This window comes from Malaya genurostris, chromosome 2 (genome assembly GCF_030247185.1).
Source record: "Malaya genurostris strain Urasoe2022 chromosome 2, Malgen_1.1, whole genome shotgun sequence".
In the NCBI taxonomy this organism is placed as follows: domain Eukaryota; kingdom Metazoa; phylum Arthropoda; class Insecta; order Diptera; family Culicidae; genus Malaya; species Malaya genurostris.
This window is the reverse complement of record NC_080571.1, coordinates 136787643-136805929: the sequence shown is the minus strand read 5'-3', so window position 1 is coordinate 136805929 and position 18287 is coordinate 136787643. Positions and strand designations below refer to the sequence as shown.

Genomic DNA, 18287 nt, shown 5'->3' with positions numbered 1-18287 from the left:
ATATATCGAAAAAAAAGTTATATGTGCTTACATAATAATTATTCCAATTTTGAATTTTAAGGATGGACGGCAGTAAATTATTTATAAACCTTTCATCGTTTTCGTTCATAAATGTACCGTTTGCTGAAAGAAGAACTAAATGGTATGCATGGAAACGGGGATTTGAAATTTGTTTACGCGCAGCAAAAATTACTGAATCTACGAATAAGAAAGATCTATTGCTAGCTCATGGCGGGTTGGAGCTACAAGAAATATTTTTCAACATTCCTGGAGCCGACGTAGAAGATAACGAAGACGAAAACATAGATTCTTATAAAACAGCTATTGAAAAATTGGACAATTATTTCGCGCCACAGCGTCACGATGCGCATGAACGATATATCTTCTGGGCAATGAAACCGGAACAGGATGAAAATTTGGAAAAATTTGTCATGCGTGCACAGACTCTTGCTTCAAAATGTAATTTTGGTCAAACTGCTGCAGAAAGCTCAGCAATAGCAGTTATTGACAGAACGCTACAGTTCGTACCAATTGCTTTGCGGGAAAGATTGTTACATGAAAGAGAATTGACAGTAGACGATTTGATTAAACAAGTTAACGCATATGAAACAACACGTTCAGCTAGCAATCAAATCAGTGGTCAAGCTATTTTACAAAGTAACACAACTGTTTCTGAAACTGTTCAAAGGATTATCAAAACATGTAAATTTTGCGGGAAAACTCATGGAATAGGTCAATTGTGTCCTGCATGGAATAAAACTTGTTCCAACTGTGGAAAACGAGGTCATTTTCGGGTAGTATGTCTTTCTCGAAATTTCAATTCAGAAAATCAAACCTCAAGCGAGAATACACAGTTCTTTGGAAAAAGGAATCATTTACAAGCGTTTAAATCAAACATTTCAAAAGATCAATCCCAACATTCCCGGAATAAACAATTTCGTCCTACGCGCCGATTGCATGCGATAGATGATGACATAGTAGAAGAAGAATGTTTCGAACTGGTGGAAATGGTATCATGTGTTAACGATTCGGATGAGTTGGTTTGGGTTAAAGTAGGCGGAGTTTTGATTGAAATGCAGATCGATTCTGGTGTGCAATCTAATATAATTGATAACAAAACATGGGAAACAATGATACAGAGTGGTATAAAGACAATCGGAGGAAACCAGAAACCAGATCGCAAATTCAAAGCTTATGCTCAAAAGGATTGTTTAGTTGTAACAGTTATGTTCGATGCGGAGATTGTGATTCATGATGAGGATCGGAAATTAAAAACAACAGGAAGATTTTATGTTGTGGAAAATGGCCCGCAGCCTCTTTTGGGTAAAAGATCAGCTAAACAACTTGGAGTTCTTATTGTTGGTCTTCCAAGTCAACAAGAACTCGTTAGACACGTCGCTGCAGTAAGACCTTTTCCAAGCATTCGAGGATATAAAATTCACATTCCAGTAGATAAATCGATAGCGCCAGTAGTGCAACGTCTTCGAAGATTGCCGTTTGCTACTTTAGAGCGTGTGGAACATAAGTTGAATGAGTTATTAGCCAAAAATATCATTGAGCGAGTTTCAGAGCCCAGTCGATGGGTATCTCCAATTGTGGTTGTTGTAAAGGATACAGGTGATATTAGATTATGTGTAGATATGAGGCAAGTAAATCGAGCAATATTACGAGAAACACATCCGCTTCCTACAATTGAAGATATCCGTTGGAAGCTTAATGGAGCGACATATTTTTCCAGATTGGATATTAAAGACGCATTTTATCAGCTAGAGTTAGACGATGAAAGTAAACCTTTAACAACATTTATCACACATAAAGGCTTGTTCAGGTACGTTTATCTAAATAAACTGCTCATTTAATCTAAAACTGGATTTATTGCTTTCAAATTCAGATATAAGAGATTAGTGTTTGGAATTTCGTGTGCTCCAGAAATGTTCCAAAAGGTAATAGAGCAGATCCTGGCCGATTGTAATAATTCAATTAATTTTATCGACGATATAATCGTGGTGGGTAAAACAGAGCAAGAACATGATGAAGCACTTAACAAGGTTCTGAAGAAATTTAAAGATTATGAAATTCTTTTGAATCAAGAAAAATGTAAATTTAAATTGATCGAGATCGATTTCTTAGGACACCGATTTGATAAGCATGGAATGTCTGCATCTATAGAAAAAATTGAAGCTATACAAAAATTTAGATCTCCGGTCAACGCAGAAGAAGTGCGTAGCTTTCTTGGTTTAGTGAACTATATTGGTTCATTTATACCTAATTTGGCAACTATATCGTTCCCACTTCGAGAATTAACAAAGAAACAGAATTCGTTCACATGGGGCCTAGAAGAACAAAAGGCATTCGCTCATCTTATCTCATCGATTAGCCAAGTTAGTACATTATCTCACTTTGATCCTAAACTTCAAACTCGGGTGGTAGCTGATGCGTCACCTGTAGGTCTGGGAGCAATTTTGTTACAGTTTTTGCAAGGTGAGCCTAAAGTGATTATGTACGCTAGCAAAAGCCTTACCGATACCGAACGCAGATACGCCCAAACTGAAAAGGAAGCTTTAGCTCTGGTATGGGCAGTCGAAAGATTTCAAATTTATTTGTTAGGAATTCATTTCGAGTTGGAAACGGATCATAAGCCATTAGAGGCAATTTTCTCTCCGAATTCTTCCCCGTGTCTACGGATTGAGCGCTGGGTTCTAAGACTCCAATCGTTCAGCTATGATGTTGTCTATCGAAAAGGAAAATCTAATATAGCTGATCCGTTGTCACGATTGTCGCAACCATCCGAGACAAAGGCATTCGATCCAGATTCAGATGTATATGTAAGAAGAGTACTTGAATTGACAGCATTAGATATTGATGAACTTGAAAAAGAGTCTGCTTGTGATCAAGAACTCAATGAGTTGCGAGAATGTTTGAATCGTGGAATTTGGAATTACACTTATGAGGCAATAAAACCATATCATGCCTTTAAAAATGAACTCGGTAAAGTTGGAGATTTAGTGGTGAGAGGCTCTAGATTGATCATTCCCAAAAGTTTAAGACAAAGAATGTTAAATCTTGGGCATGAAGGTCATCCTGGAATGATAAAAATGCAACAGCGTCTGAGACAATCGTGTTGGTGGCCAGGAATGGATGACTCAGTAGTTCGATTAGTTAACAACTGTGAAGGATGTCGTTTGGTAAGCCAACCTGAAAGGCCAGAACCAATGGAAAGGAGAAAATTACCGGATGCTCCTTGGATAGATATCGCCATTGATTTTCTTGGTCCATTACCCTCGGGTGATTATTTACTTGTTGTAATTGACTACTTTAGTCGATACAAGGAAGTTGAGATCATGCAGAAAATTACGGCTACTGAAACAGCAAATCGATTGGAAAAGATTTTCATAAGGCTTGGGTATCCTCGGACGATCACATTGGATAACGGTCGGCAGTTTGTAAGTACAGAATTTGAATCTTTCTGTAAGACAAGAGGAATCATATTAAATAAAACAACACCGTATTGGCCTCAAGAAAATGGATTGGTAGAAAGACAAAACAGATCTTTAATCAAACGATTGAAAATAAGTCAAGCGTTAAAGCGTGACTGGAAAAATGACTTACTTTCATATCTAATTATGTACTATTCAACTCCACACAGTACAACAGGTAAAACACCAAGTGAACTGCTTTATGGAAGAAACATAAGAAGTAAAATACCATCTTTAAGAGATATAAGCACTGCTGTGCCATACTCAGATTATAGAGATCAAGATTGTCGCATGAAGGAAAAAGGAAAATTTCATGAAGATATACGCCGTAATGCTAAACCTTCAGATATAACAGTTGGAGATAAAGTATTGATGAAACATGTTCTACAACGGAATAAACTAACTCCAAACTTTGATCCAATGGTTATGGAGGTTACAGGAAAAAACGGTCCGTGCGTTACAATCCGGAACGATGAAACCGGGCAGATATTCAAAAGAAATTCGAGTCACTTGAAAAAAATCACTACCGATGATATAAATCTAACAAAAGGTAGGTATAATGCTTCGTTTATATTAATTTTCAATTAAAATATTTTACAGAACCTATGAAGTTAAACTATCAGAATGATCAAAGAGAAAAACCTCAAACAACTCCGGAAACAACTACTTCCGAAGAAATTTCTACGGAAATTTCAAATAAACAATCAAGACCAATTCGAGTAATCAAGAAACCAATGCGGTACAATGAATAATAAAAAAAGGAGATGTGAAGATGGAATAACTAGGTAGGCGACGGTTATTAGAATGACATTAAAAGGAGAATATAATTTCATCTCATGCCGAACAGTTGTGTTTTATTAAGCTCTACGAGAATATCACAATATTCATTACCGACCATCTTCCAGAATGGGAAACGCCGATTTCTGCTCGCGATTCCCATTACGAGAAGAAGTTCCCAAATGTTTAGACGAAGAATTGATTAGAAATATAAATTTCGGAAGGAAATTCCCTATAGATTCAAAAAAAAATAACCAAAGTAACTGAAACTAATGAATTTCTAGGGAAAATTATGGAATACATGAAAAATGGTTGGAAAAAAGATAGATAAACGATTTGTTGACGTTTATTCTATTCAACATGATTTAGAAATAATAGATGACTGTTTATTACACCAAGACAGGGTTGAAATTCCGTAGGTCATACAAAGCAAGATCCTCAATTTACTACATTCCAACCATGTGGGAACTGTTAAGATGAAATTGTTAGCTAGACGATCCGTTTATTGGTTCGGTATAAATGCAGATATTGAAAATTTTATAAGGCATTGTGATATTTGTATGAGTAGGGCAATTGTCACAAGACCAAAAGTAGAATTTAAATGGATGCCAACAACAAGACCTTTTAGCAGGATACACATAGATTTCTTTCATTTTGAACATCGTACATTCCTGTTGGTGGTAGATAGATTCTCCAAATGGATTGAGGTTGAATACATGAAAAACGGTACGGATACGGGAAAAGTCCTAAGAAAACTAATGGCTATTTTTGCTAGATATATTTTAGTTTCTGACGGTGGTCCTCCTTTCAATTCTTTTAGTTTTGTCATTTTTTTGGAAAAGCAAGAACCTTTTTAAAAGCCCACCTTACAATCCTTCTAGTAATGGTCAAGGTGAACGGTGAACTGTGAAAGAGGTATTGAAAAAGTTCTTCATGGAACCAGATACTAAGGATTTGAATTGGGAGGATCAATTAAATTTTTTTTCAACTATGGAAATAGTTGTTTGACAAACGAGGGAGATTTCTCATCTGAAAGAATTTTTAAATATACACCAAAAACACTTATAGTTTTGTTAAATCCCAAAAGACATTATAAAAAACAAATACTGTCACCACACCCTCCTCCTAGTGATGAATAGTCATCAAAATTCCTTATCGATAATGATATTGATCCTTTTGACAATCTGATGGAAGGTGATGCGGTGTGGTATACAAACCATAACCGTCACGACCACAGAAGATGGTTAGAAGCATTTTTTTAAAACGTTTTTCTAAAAACACTTTCCAGATTACAATTGGAAATGTGCCGGCAATGGCGCACCTATCCCAGATGCGAATTAGGAATAACTTGGAAGGAAGAAACTCATTGGTTTCGTGAGTGACGTGCGACGATAAATGAACGAAAGAAATAACCATATTTGCGTTAAGTAATTCGGGGTTATGTTCAATGCGCATAACAACTGCAACGAATAGATCTTCGTGCGAGCAACGAAACAGCGTCGGCTTCGTTCGCACCCGTATATACGGGCAAGTCCGAATATCAGAGCGATTATCGAACAAAGGCGAAGGGAAGCGAACGATGATCATTGGCGTTTGTTGCATTTTTAATATTCGAGCAACATTGTATATAATAATAAAAGAAAGCAAAATCATATCACGCCTTTTTTTAGAACGGCCAATAAACCATCCATCAACATTCACTTTGAAGAGTAATTTCGAATGACTCGGCAATCGCTGAGAGTAAGTCATAATAGTAAACGGCAGGTGTTAAATTTAATACTCTATCTTTGATTGCTCGCTTGTAATTTCTTTCGAAAGTGGAAGTATACAGGTGGCTTATTAGACGTTCTCAAAAAACGCGTGATATTATCATTACTAGGAGTAGGGTAACAGAGGTATTTTGGCCACTTCATATATTTTGGCCCACCTAACAAACTTTATCGATTCTATCGGATTTTATCCATGTTAAGTAACCCATTGTAAGTTTTCTTTCAATAAATTTTTCTACAAATGTCAAATTGTTTTACCGTCTTCGAAGTTTTTTCTCCTCGTTAAATTTCCAAACTTTAAACCTCGGGCGCGAAAATATAGGGTAACAGAGGTATTTTGGCCCACTTTAGGATTGATTTTATTTTGGCCCACTTTGTACAAATATCCACCAAATGTTGTGATATCTTTGAAAAACCCTCCCGCAATAGGTAATTTAATATTGATAGGTAATCAAATTGATGCAACATGGGGTACTTAACATAGATAAAATCCGATAAAATCGATAAAGTTTGTTAGGTGGGCCAAAATATATGAAGTGGCCAAAATACCTCTGTTACCCTAGTTTCTCCGATCGAGCTAAAATTTTGCATGGTGCTTATGGGACCCAAAAGGAATACGAAAAGTTTAGTGGAGCTGAAATCAATATTTTGTTCCATCCTAGTGTATATAGTAATAATCGTTTCCTATCTAGATGACAGTCTTGTCATCAGCCGAAGGTGATTCATCACTAGAGTGCCCATAACCATAGAGTTATAGGCACTCTATTACAAAACCATTTATTTCATATACAATAAACTAAAACAATGACGAAAAAGTGCATCTATTAAATCTTACAATTATCAAAATCAGTTAAGCATGATTTAAACAATAGATTAATTTGTAATTTGGATATATTATAAAAAAAGGGGCGTATGTTTATTGAAACGATTCACTTCCTTTAAAACTAAATTGAAAATTACCTGTAAATGCTCTTGAAAACGTATTGGCAGCGACTGCGACATATTGCTATACAATAACTCACTTCCTCAAAACGATGTGTATTCGAATTAAATTAAATATCTTCAAATAACTTTCGATGGTATCACAAGAAATTAATTTCAAAGCTTTTACTTTAGCCGTTTCAACATGGCTGACCTTTTTCGGAACTATTGGAATCGGTTGGCAGTGAAGACAAATCAATGAATATTATGTTGACACTATAAACGATCGAATCTATTCGAGCGCTAACGAATACCCACTATCAACAATTTCAGTATTATGTTATACAATAAATTTTATGAATTAATCTTTAGATCGCACAACCGACTACAAAAACCATCAGCGGTCTTTGTTATTTGCCACATGAACAAAATTTGACGTTTAACTAATACGATCAGCGTTGCCAGGTTGCAGATTTGTCTGACAAATGCCAGATTTTTCTTGTTCCGCCATTCACTCAAACTAATAAGAAAAGTTTTCTCTTCTCTTTTTCCAGATTTTCCAAATTTTCCTTGATTTTGTCAGATCTCGCTAAATCTTTGTGGTTTGGCCTCAATACGATAGGTGGGAAGGCGTTTTGTTTTTCTTTTTTTCAGTAACTGACAATGAAACCCGGCAAAAATGTTCATGTACACGCAGAGAAAAATATTGTGAAAATAGCTAAATTTGGGTTTCATACAGCTACACGCAGAGAAATTGAGCATGTTTAAAATAACAAAACAGTTAGTAGTTTTTAAAATTTGATTTATATTCATTTCAAGCTAGAATATGATTGTTACAAACCAATTTCTCCCTTCAACAAAAACAATGATCTTTGTTTGATTTGAATCAAAATTTTGGTCCAACTAAACCAAAAATATATTTGTTCCCGCTGAGTTTATTGTTGAAATAAACTAACAAATTTTCACATGTCAACCAAAGTTGAGTTAATGTTATCGGCAATGTTCTCGTTGACTCAATCCTGCTATACCTTCATATCAAGAAAATACTTGGTTCTATTTATCTATGATATTATTTGTGTAATAATACAACTAAGTTTACTATTTAAATGAACCGCGTTAGTTTTATTTCATATAAACCAGAACATGTTTTTTCTCGCGCGTATAAACCACTGCATTTTTGTCTCCCGCGTAAGAAGTTTGCTTCTTTCATTTCCTAGGAGGTTTCCAACAATTCAAGTGTATGTATTGATGATTAAGTATATTTTTTGCATCGTATTACATAACACATTTTCTTTACAAAAAATATTTGATGCAGGTTCGCTGTTTTGGCCGGACTGATGGAGCACCGAGCACCGGATGCTATAAAAAAAAACATGGCTTTACTGCGGCATGTAAATAATTCGATCGTGTAGCAACGGAATGACGAAACGATCGAATGTCTTAAAAACATTCTAAATTAAAGATAAAGTTTTCTAGAAATTTTTGAACCAATATAATACGAAATAAAAGTAGTATAAAATATAACCCTGTAAATTAGTTTGAAAGAAATCATTTTATTTTTAAAAACAAACAAAAATGTATGATTTCAACAAAGAAAAGCGTTTGTTGAAATAGCTAAATTTAAGGTAATTTATTTCAACTAAATAGTTTGTAAATTCAAAGCGCAACAATTCCTAACTTTTTCTAAAGTTCGTTCATTCATAACAAATTTTTCAAATTGAATTCACTGTGAAATTGTTTGTCAAGAAATTGACAGGAACGCACAAGTGAAATATTTGTTGTTTTTTATCAAAATGTCGTTTGAAACAAGCTAACACACTGAGTAAAATTGATTATCATGTTTTGTAGTTTCAAGCAGCAATATTTTCTATATCAAACCAGATTTTCTTTTGTCACTATTTTAACAAAATAAATCGTTGCGTGAAACCCAAATTTGGTTATATTTAAAACAAATTTCTCTGCGTGTACAAGCCGCATAGCGTTTTGGCTACCTGGGCAGCCATAACCACCAGACGGCTACCAAAATTGATTCAGTGACGGTTGTCAAATCCAATTTGGCAAAACAAAGTCGCCTGTATCTAAGTTAGCCGAGCGTTTTCATCTTCTCATTTTCGCTGAAAATGTCAAAGATTTTAATGTGAAAAAATCCTGGTGGATACGGTTGTATCGTTTGAGTTGTATATCTGGCAGTGGTGAGGCAGTCGGTCACCAGAATGTCTGCCAGCCATATTTTTCCAGCTGGCAGCATTTAGCCAGTCATCTGGCAGCCATGCGTATGCGGGAATTTTATTGAAATATATAGTGACAAAAGAAAATCTGGGTTGATATGCAGAGATGCCAGGTCTGCAGATTTGTCTGTAAATCTGCAGATTTGGGGTATAGTGCTGCAGACATTTTTTGTTGTGCAGACTTTTACAGACTTTTGAAATTCTCGCAGACTTTTGCAGATTTTTGAAATTCTCACAGACTTTCGTCTATATTTACAGACTTTTGAAATTTCCGGGACCTTTTTTTTTATTTTTGCTCGCCAAGTCAGTTTTGCGTGTCATACTTTATAGAGAAATACTTCTGACTGCAGATTTTTTTTCAGATTTACAGACCCTGTCTGCAGATATTTGAAATTTTTACCTGACATCTCTGTTGATATGGCAAATATTGCTACTTAATACTACAAAACACGATGATTAATTTTCCTCAGTGGATTAGTTTGTTTCAATTAATATTTTGATGTAAATAACAAATATTTTTCTTGTGCTTTTCTATCAATTTCTTGTCAAACAATTTCACAGTACATTCAATTTGAAAAATTACTTTGTAATGAACGAATTCTAATTTAAGCTAATTATTTGTAGCGGTTTAAATTTACAAACTTTTTAGTTGAAATAAATGAGGTTGAATTTAGCTATTTCTACTAACACTTTTGTTTGTTATAATAAAATATTTTGGTTTGGTATTAAGAATGAAATGATTTCTTTTAATTTGCAAGGAAATTTTTTATGTTATTTTATTTCGATTTATGCTTTTATTCAAATACTTAAAAAGAATGTTCACATTAAAGCCCGGGTATTTTGATTAGTACCCAATATTTTGGTTCTTCATTAGTCCGGTCAAGATATCTGTATCAAATAATTATTTTGTAAAAAAAATGTGTTATTCAATGTTATGCAATTTTCAGGAATACTGTAAATTCTCAATACATACACTTGGATTGTTTAAAACCCCCTATGAAATGAATAAAGTATATCAAATTTATTTTCAAAACACGCACAAGAGAGAAAAAATGCTGTTTATTCACGCGGAAAAAAATGCTCTAAAGAAATAAATTCAATATGGTCCATTTAAATAGTAAACTTTGTTGTATCATAACACAAAATAGATCACAGATAAATTGAAAAAAAAAATTTGTCGTGATATAGAGGTATAACAGGATTAAATCAATACAGACATTGCCGATAACATAGACTCAACTTTGGTTGACATGTAATAAATAGTTAGTTTATTTCAACAGTAGAATCAGAACAAACATTTTTTTTTTCATTTGACTAGTCAAAACTTTGATTTAAATCAAACAGAAAACATTATTGATGTTGAAGGGAAAAATCCGTTCAAAAAAATCATATTCTAGTTAAAAATCATCATAAATCAAATTTAAAAATCTACTAACAGTTTTATTAGTTTAAACATGCTTCATTTCTCACGATTTTTTTTGTTAAAATAGTGACAAAAGAAAATTTGGTTTGATATAGAAAACATTGCTGCTTGAAACTACAAAATATGATAATCAATTTTACTTAGTGGTGCAGCGCCCTTAGCAAATTTTTCTTCGAATTTGCTAATATTGAAGAAAAAGTAGGAAAATTGTGAAGGAAACTCTCATATCAGCGTAGCTGCAACCTTCAAGTATAAAATTTGTTATTGAAGCGTGCACCGTTCCGGGTATTAGTCAGCGCCACGATGTTTAAGAAATTTTGTTATAAAATCATAGACAGTTCCGGGCATTAATCAGCGCAGCAATGTTGTAAAACAAAAGCTATTGTTATAAACCCATAGACAGTTCCGGGCATTAGTCAGCGCGGCGATGTTGTAAAAACAAAGTTATATTTTTTTACGGACACTGCCTCTGGCCTAGCGACAGTGGTTTCGGCTTTCGGTAGAACTTCGGGAGAAAGTCGGATGAACTTCCTACTTGGAATCACAAGCTCGGCTTGTACTAAAATCTTCGGGCTTCACCCGAAACAAAATGCTAGGAGCTTAAAAACCCATAGTTGGGAAGAGTTAGAGTGAGTTCAGTCTCAGAGTGCGCGGAAAGTATCCGTTAGTCTCGGGAGTCGACCCGTAGACAAATTAAGTAGTTTTGCTTCGAGTATTCGGGTTAGTTCAGTTCGGAGTGTAATACAGTAGCCGTAGGAATATGTATGCACGGTGAGGCTTGAGTATCAAAATCAAGTAAGAAATATTGTTGATAATGGGATATAATAGATTTCGGAAGGCACCTAAAGAATTGAGTGAAAGATTGCTGTACTGAGTGAAGATTTAATAGTTTCATGTGCAGGTTTGATATTCACATGCAAAAGAAAAAAATGTTAGACACAACCATTGCTCGTGTCAGGGTAGTGTTGATAATATACGACAGCAAAAGTATGTGTTGAAGAATAACTTCTTTTATTAATGTAAACAAGTAAATGTGAAGACATATATCCGACGAGATCACCATGAAGTGTTGTGAATAGATGAATCAATACAATGACATAAAAGAGAAACCGAATTGGAGAGTGTTACTCCGTATAGAACTGAAAGAAACATCCTTCTTCGTTATTCCTCTTCCGCCACCGCTCGGCCGGAAGATTGCAAGTGGTGACAGCGGTGGGATGCTATAGCAGCAAGGACACGCCAGGACTACGAGCGATGATTTCGGAATTGAGGATGTTGGGCGAAGTTGTATTAGTATGGTGAGTCTCCATTATTTTACTTATTTTTTTTGTTGGTTTGATTACGTAATGTTGCCACTTATTGTGAGCGCTAAATCATTAAAAATTAAGATGGCATTAGCGCGAAAATTTTTCCGATTTGTTTAACTCCCACTCACAAGGGCCAATATTATTTTTTTAACTCCATTACCAACAATCCATCAACTGGTAAACGATATCAGAACTTTTTCTCATGCCTACAGCGGGTTTCTAGAACAGTTATATACATGCCGTTGTTGAGTCATTTGGCAAGCAGTAAATTTGTTCAAGTTTCCTTGAAAACTGCGGACGTATAGACTACTCTCACAGTTGATTTGTTTACGTTTTGACCACGGTCAATACGAGCGCATATGTTAAAAAAAAAACAACACCGCGATAATACTTATAAAAAGTGGCCACACTAGCATAAAGGCAAAAGAAGTTTTTTTTGCCTTTGTTGAAAAAAAAACACGAATATCACGACCAGCTGAACAGTTAGCACTGGTGTAATGATTATAAGGTCAAGGTGACCATCCGAAACCAACGCGTATGAGCAAAGGAATCGGCAATCTGACGCATCATTTTGCGAATAAACAAAGGTAGCCGTCTGACATAATAAAGCAAGTCAGCGAGCTAGGTACCAAGAGTGCATGCCACGAAGTATATGAATTTAAAACGGTGGTGAACCAACCCGTATGGGCGGAACCTATAGCAAAATGCGTTGCTAGGCAACACACCAAAACAACCGCGGCCATATTTGCGGCTAGAAGTCGGGCAACCGAAATAAAAACATAGCACGGGGAAAAGAAGCGGTATATGACAATAATAACAATAAACCGACATTGACTTTGAGTATGGTATGACTCACGCGGGGCGAGCAATAACGATCACCCGCAAACGAAGGGAAATGTTTCTAGATGTTTACAACGAAAAAAGGTATTGAGCCAAACTAACAAAGACGTTCGCAGATGTCAAGACTAGAAGAAATAGGCGAGTATATTGCACACGAATACGAGAATTTATACAAAAATAAGACTAGAGCAAGATCATTACAAGGGATCCTAGCCAAGAAGGAAACACTTAAGGAAGCCTTCGCCGAATTCGAACAACTGATCGAAGGTTACGAGTTTCGGGTCTCAGTAAGTGAATGGAACAAACTAACAGACCTTTATAACGTCGTGCGAACAAAATATGAGACAGCATCGAAAATCCTAAGCGAATCAATCGTTATAGAAACCAAACAAGATCGCCCTACTGGGCGGCACAGAAGTATATCGGAAGCTGGGAGTACAAAACATAATATATCACAGCGTCAAAGAGTGCATTCAGCTATTGAGAATAACAACAATTACGAAGAGTCCCAAAAGCCAGGATCAAAACCGTACAATACCAATAATTCAAATAACAACATGAGCCTCCCGGACGGAACATATCGGTTCCCAAAAACCGAGGCCATCCAGTGCATACCGGATTTTCATGGGTCATTTAATGAGCTTAATGCGTTCCTATATCATATAGAGCATTTTGCGGATGAAATACCGGAAGGTATGCCGCACAATGAGCTAATTTATGTCGTTTTATTGAAACTTAAGGGAAAAGCGGCAAACAGCATATTAAAAATCAGAGCCGAAACTTGGCCGGAGACAGAAGCGAATTTAGTAAGAGAATTCGGTGAGGTAATTAAAACCGAAAATGTGTTAGCATATATGGAGACTTTAAGACAAAACCCGCAAGAATCTTATAAGTCATACAAAAAACGCGTAATGAAAATAAAGGAACATATAGATCTATATAATGAAGGCGCCCAAGGAAACAGCGCTTTAGATAAGAATTTGAGGTTGCATTGCATAGCAGGCCTGAGAAACGATGATCTCAGGAGAACGGCCCAGGGACAACGAAACATGGCTCTGGGAGAATTACTAGACTTTCTCGAAGAGCAACACGTAGAATGTGAGCGGTTATTAGACCTAGGAGAGAGACTGAGATGCATGGAAATCTCTGGCTCACGGAACGGCAGTAGGCAAACAAGAAACCACAGAGAAAGGAACAGCTTTAACAATACGAATACTACAGCGGACAGCGATAGGAGGCAAAATCACAAGTACCCGCAAGGAGGAGGATTCAGAAACCCGCATGTAGATAGGGGTGCAGCACATCAGACAAGGGTCATGAGACACAACCAGGAGCCTACTACATCTCGGCAATATAACGCATTAAGCGGTGGGTCCAACTAGAGACATTATGGCGAATCACACCAGGCATTCCGACAAGAACCGTGTAACCAACTAACAAGAAGAGATTATGAGAGAGAAAATCAACAACGACCAAGAGCTCGAATGTATGGGCACCAACCACAAAATACCCATACACAAAGCGGAGGCCGGAATAATTGGAACAATTACGAAACAGCGGAGCGCTCGTACCGTCAGGAACGCCAAAACAATCGAGATAGTAACAGTAACAACTACAACAACTATAGAAAAAACTAAACAAGGGGTCATTCGAGTGGATAGAGGACCGAGCACCCCATAATATTATTCAAAAGCAAGACTTACAAAAGAATACATGTGTACTTCAAAGATCTATTTCACAGTTGAGAAATCAAGTCGGACAAATCAGGAATATGATGCTAGAAATGAGACAGCAAGAGGCAGCCAAGACGAATCTCGGGTCAGGAAATCAAAAACGCATCCGAAAAGAAAGGAAGTCATACCATGTTCACATTAGCGCTTATATCACTTGATATACCGAGATGATATGCATATCACGTGGAAGTGTTCACATATGATCGAAATGATATCGTTTGACAATCAAGTTGTCATATTGAATGTTTCCATTAGGAGTAAGATCAATAATATTGCTTTTCTCTCCTACAATTCAATCAATAATTGAAGTCTTGCATTTAATTGTCTCCGAACGCTAGTATTCGTTGAAAAATTCGAAATTATAATGATTGTTTATTATCACTCTCGAAGTGACGTTCATAAATGAGTGCGTTCAATGCCATTATCCGTGTTGCTAGTTGCGATTTTTGACAACTCGACATGATATCGTACATGATATCCCGGATATCATGCCAAAATGGTGATACGCCTTGACATAAAATTGTATGGGATATCATGTGATATTGCACATGATATCATCGGATATCAAGTATATCCGTATATCTCTTGATATCAGCGCTAATCTGAACATACTATCAGTAACCACAAGTCAAGTAATGACTAGAAATTGGTTCAATGCATATGAGATTGAATTGAGGTCCACAGCTAACCCATATATAAGAAAGAAATTTCTAATCGATACGGGGGCCAGTTCCAACCTAATCAGTAGAAAATGTGCAGAGGAAATAGGCTCTGCTAAGATAAACGGACAAGAGCGAATACGTTATACGGGGGTGGTAAACATCCCGCGGGTAAGTCTAGGTACAACCGAAGCAGAATTTATAATCCAAGATGTAAACCTAAAAGTGAAATTTGACGTAGTCGAAGAATTGGGATTCGATGGAATCCTCGGGATGGAATTAATAAATAGATACGTCACGAGTTTGGATAACAAAAACGGGATAATATACATGCAAGAAGAACCTATAGAGTTCAGCACGAAGGTGAGACCTTGCACAAGAGGATCATTATATTTAGTACAGGGTAAAGAGCCCACGCAGGAGAGGGTACACAGACAAACGCCAACGGGCACGAATAAACAAACAGAGATACGACTAGGCAAGCTAAATATGGGAAAAATATTAGACGAAATAGATAAATCTCCAAGTAGAAATAGGACAACCGAAAAACATACAGAAACTAATGCAAAGAGTGGTAAAAATGAAGTAATTATCGTAAATGCTGAAGCCTTGGAAGGCAGTTTAGCAAAGCATAATAAATATGAAGTGAATAAAAATGATAACATTAATGCATCGTATCAGAGCAATTATGAGTTATACAAAAACGACGATCGTTCAGATAGTATGCTCCCCGGTTGTGGAACTACTATTAACAATGAAGAAGAAAAGGATTTTATTGACAGAGAGTATGACGAGGAAGACAAATGTTTCCTTGATTTAGATACAAATCAAGACGTAATTCTTACGGAAAATAAAAGATACGGTCAAATAACTGGTCGAGACCGAACGGAAAAAGTATTAGAATCACTAAATATGAATCATCTAAAAAAAGAAAATTTTAGGGATATAGAGAAGCTTATGGCATCATATAGCGAGGTATTCTATCTGAAGGGGGATAAATTAACTATCACTGATGCGGCAGTGCACGAAATTGAGACCACGTCAAACGTGCCTATCAACAAACGGCAATATAGATTTCCGGAAGCTACAAAGAAGCATATTAATGAAGAAATTGAAGAAATGCGTAGACAAGGTATCATAAGGCCTAGCAAAAGTCCGTGGAATGCACCAGTCCTATGTGTTCCCAAGAAGGACGATGAATTTGGTAACAAGAAATACAGAATCGTGGTTGACTTCAGGGCTTTAAATTTAGTTACAAAGCCATTTGTATACCCCATTCCACTAATCGACGAGATTCTAGATAATCTTGGAAGCAGTAAATATTTTTCTACCTTGGATTTAAAATCAGGGTTTTACCAAGTGCCAATCAACGCAAAAGATGCAGCCAAGACAGCGTTCTCAACTCCAAAAGGGCACTTTGAATTCACAAGAATGCCTATGGGCCTGCGTAACAGCCCGTCAACGTTCCAACGATTAATGAATACGGTACTTTATGAGATAGAAGGGGTTAAAGCAATCGTCTATCTGGATGACATAATTGTTTTCGGTGTTACTATCGAAGAACACAATGAAAACTTACGCAAAGTTTTAGAGGCTCTACGTCGACATAATCTAAAAGTCGAGCCAGGTAAATGCCAAATTTTGAAAAATGAAATAAAGTATCTAGGACATGTAATTGACAAAGAAGAAATTCGCCCTATGGAGGACAATATAAAAACAATTAAAGAGATGGCGGCACCAAAAACAGTCAAAGGTGTTCGGTCATTTTTAGGAACAGTAAATTTTTATGGAAAATTCATACCGCACATGGCAGAGAAACGTAAATCTTTGAACGATCTCTTGCGAAAGAATGTTAAGTTTACTTGGACAGAAGAGTGTCAAAAATCTTTTGAGGAATTGCGGAATTTTTTAACTTCTGACACACTGTTAGTTAGACCGAACTATAAAGATACGTTCGTGATCACGACAGATGCAAGCGAGTACGCTATTGGAGCAGTACTCTCGAATGAAAAATCGATCGACAGGCCTATTTCATATGCAAGCAGAGGTCTAGTAGGTGCTGAAAGAAAGTACCATACGATTGAAAAAGAGTTGTTAGCCATCGTATGGGCAGTGAACCGTTTCAAACATTTCATTTATAATCAGAGATTTATTGTATACACTGATCATAGACCGCTAATTTCAATATGACATTTAAAAGAAACTTCGCCTACGCTAACGCGTTTACGTCTGAAACTTCAAGGGTTGGAAATGGACATTCGCTATAAACAAGGCAAAGACAATGTTGTGGCAGACTTTTTATCCAGACTGCCCGAACAGGCCGAGTCCTTACACCCTATTTCAATAGTCACTAGACAGCAAAAGCGTCAACAACAGCAGCAAGCAGAAAAAAATGAACTTGCGAAGCGGAAAGACGCGGAAAATAACACAACTTCCCCAAAACAACTGAAAGACGAATCAGGCAGGTTTACGTTATTTAAAAATAAACAAAAGACAGAATGGAATCCGCACATGGACGGATTAGAAAACATCGATTTTGGATGGGACGAAAAGGAAGATTTGGGAGCACTCTCACATTTCGAAGAATATGAAATATGCATAAATAACAATGACATCAAATTTGATCTGCTGAAATTTTCAAAACAAAAAACTAACGAAAGTGATTTTGATGATACTTTCGTGATAGTAAACAGTAGATCAGCATATAAAGAACTAGCCGAGCTGATACACTTACCACACGGTCTAAAAGACTACCTAAATGGAAGAGTATTTTCAATTCCAGATCGTAAAATATGGGGATTGGTTCTAAATGGCTCGAGTAGATCAATAACCGATACAAGAATTCTAATAGATGGGTTAGTAGATGCATTCTCTAACTGCCCTGAAGACCTGAAAAATGCAAAGAACATGCAAATTATCTCTTTTCGAAACATGCAGAAAACTCCTGAGGCAAATGTGTTAAGATTTATTGCCGAGAAATTTGATAAAATTTTCACCCTATATGCATCGGAAAAAGACAGGATGTGGGTGCCAGAAAAAGAACGCGAAACTACATTGAAAGAATTCCACGATGCTCCTCTAGGTGGACATGTTGGAAGCAAACGGATGTTGAAAAGAATGAGTCCACTATTCCATTGGACTAATATGCGGAAGG

The 18287-nt window shown here is 36.3% G+C and overlaps 1 protein-coding gene across 2 annotated transcripts in view; it reads right to left on the bottom strand.

Moving 5' to 3' along the window:
• Window positions 1-7391, bottom strand: part of LOC131428505 (clathrin heavy chain) — a 69430-nt gene extending 62039 nt beyond the window's left edge. For both annotated transcript variants that reach the window (XM_058592492.1, XM_058592493.1), the window contains exon 1: window positions 6983-7391. In XM_058592492.1, the coding sequence (XP_058448475.1) occupies window positions 6983-7024 (42 nt within the window). In that variant the 5' untranslated portion in view covers window positions 7025-7391. The remainder of the gene's footprint in view (window positions 1-6982) is intronic.
• Between the last annotated feature and the right edge of the window lie 10896 nt (window positions 7392-18287).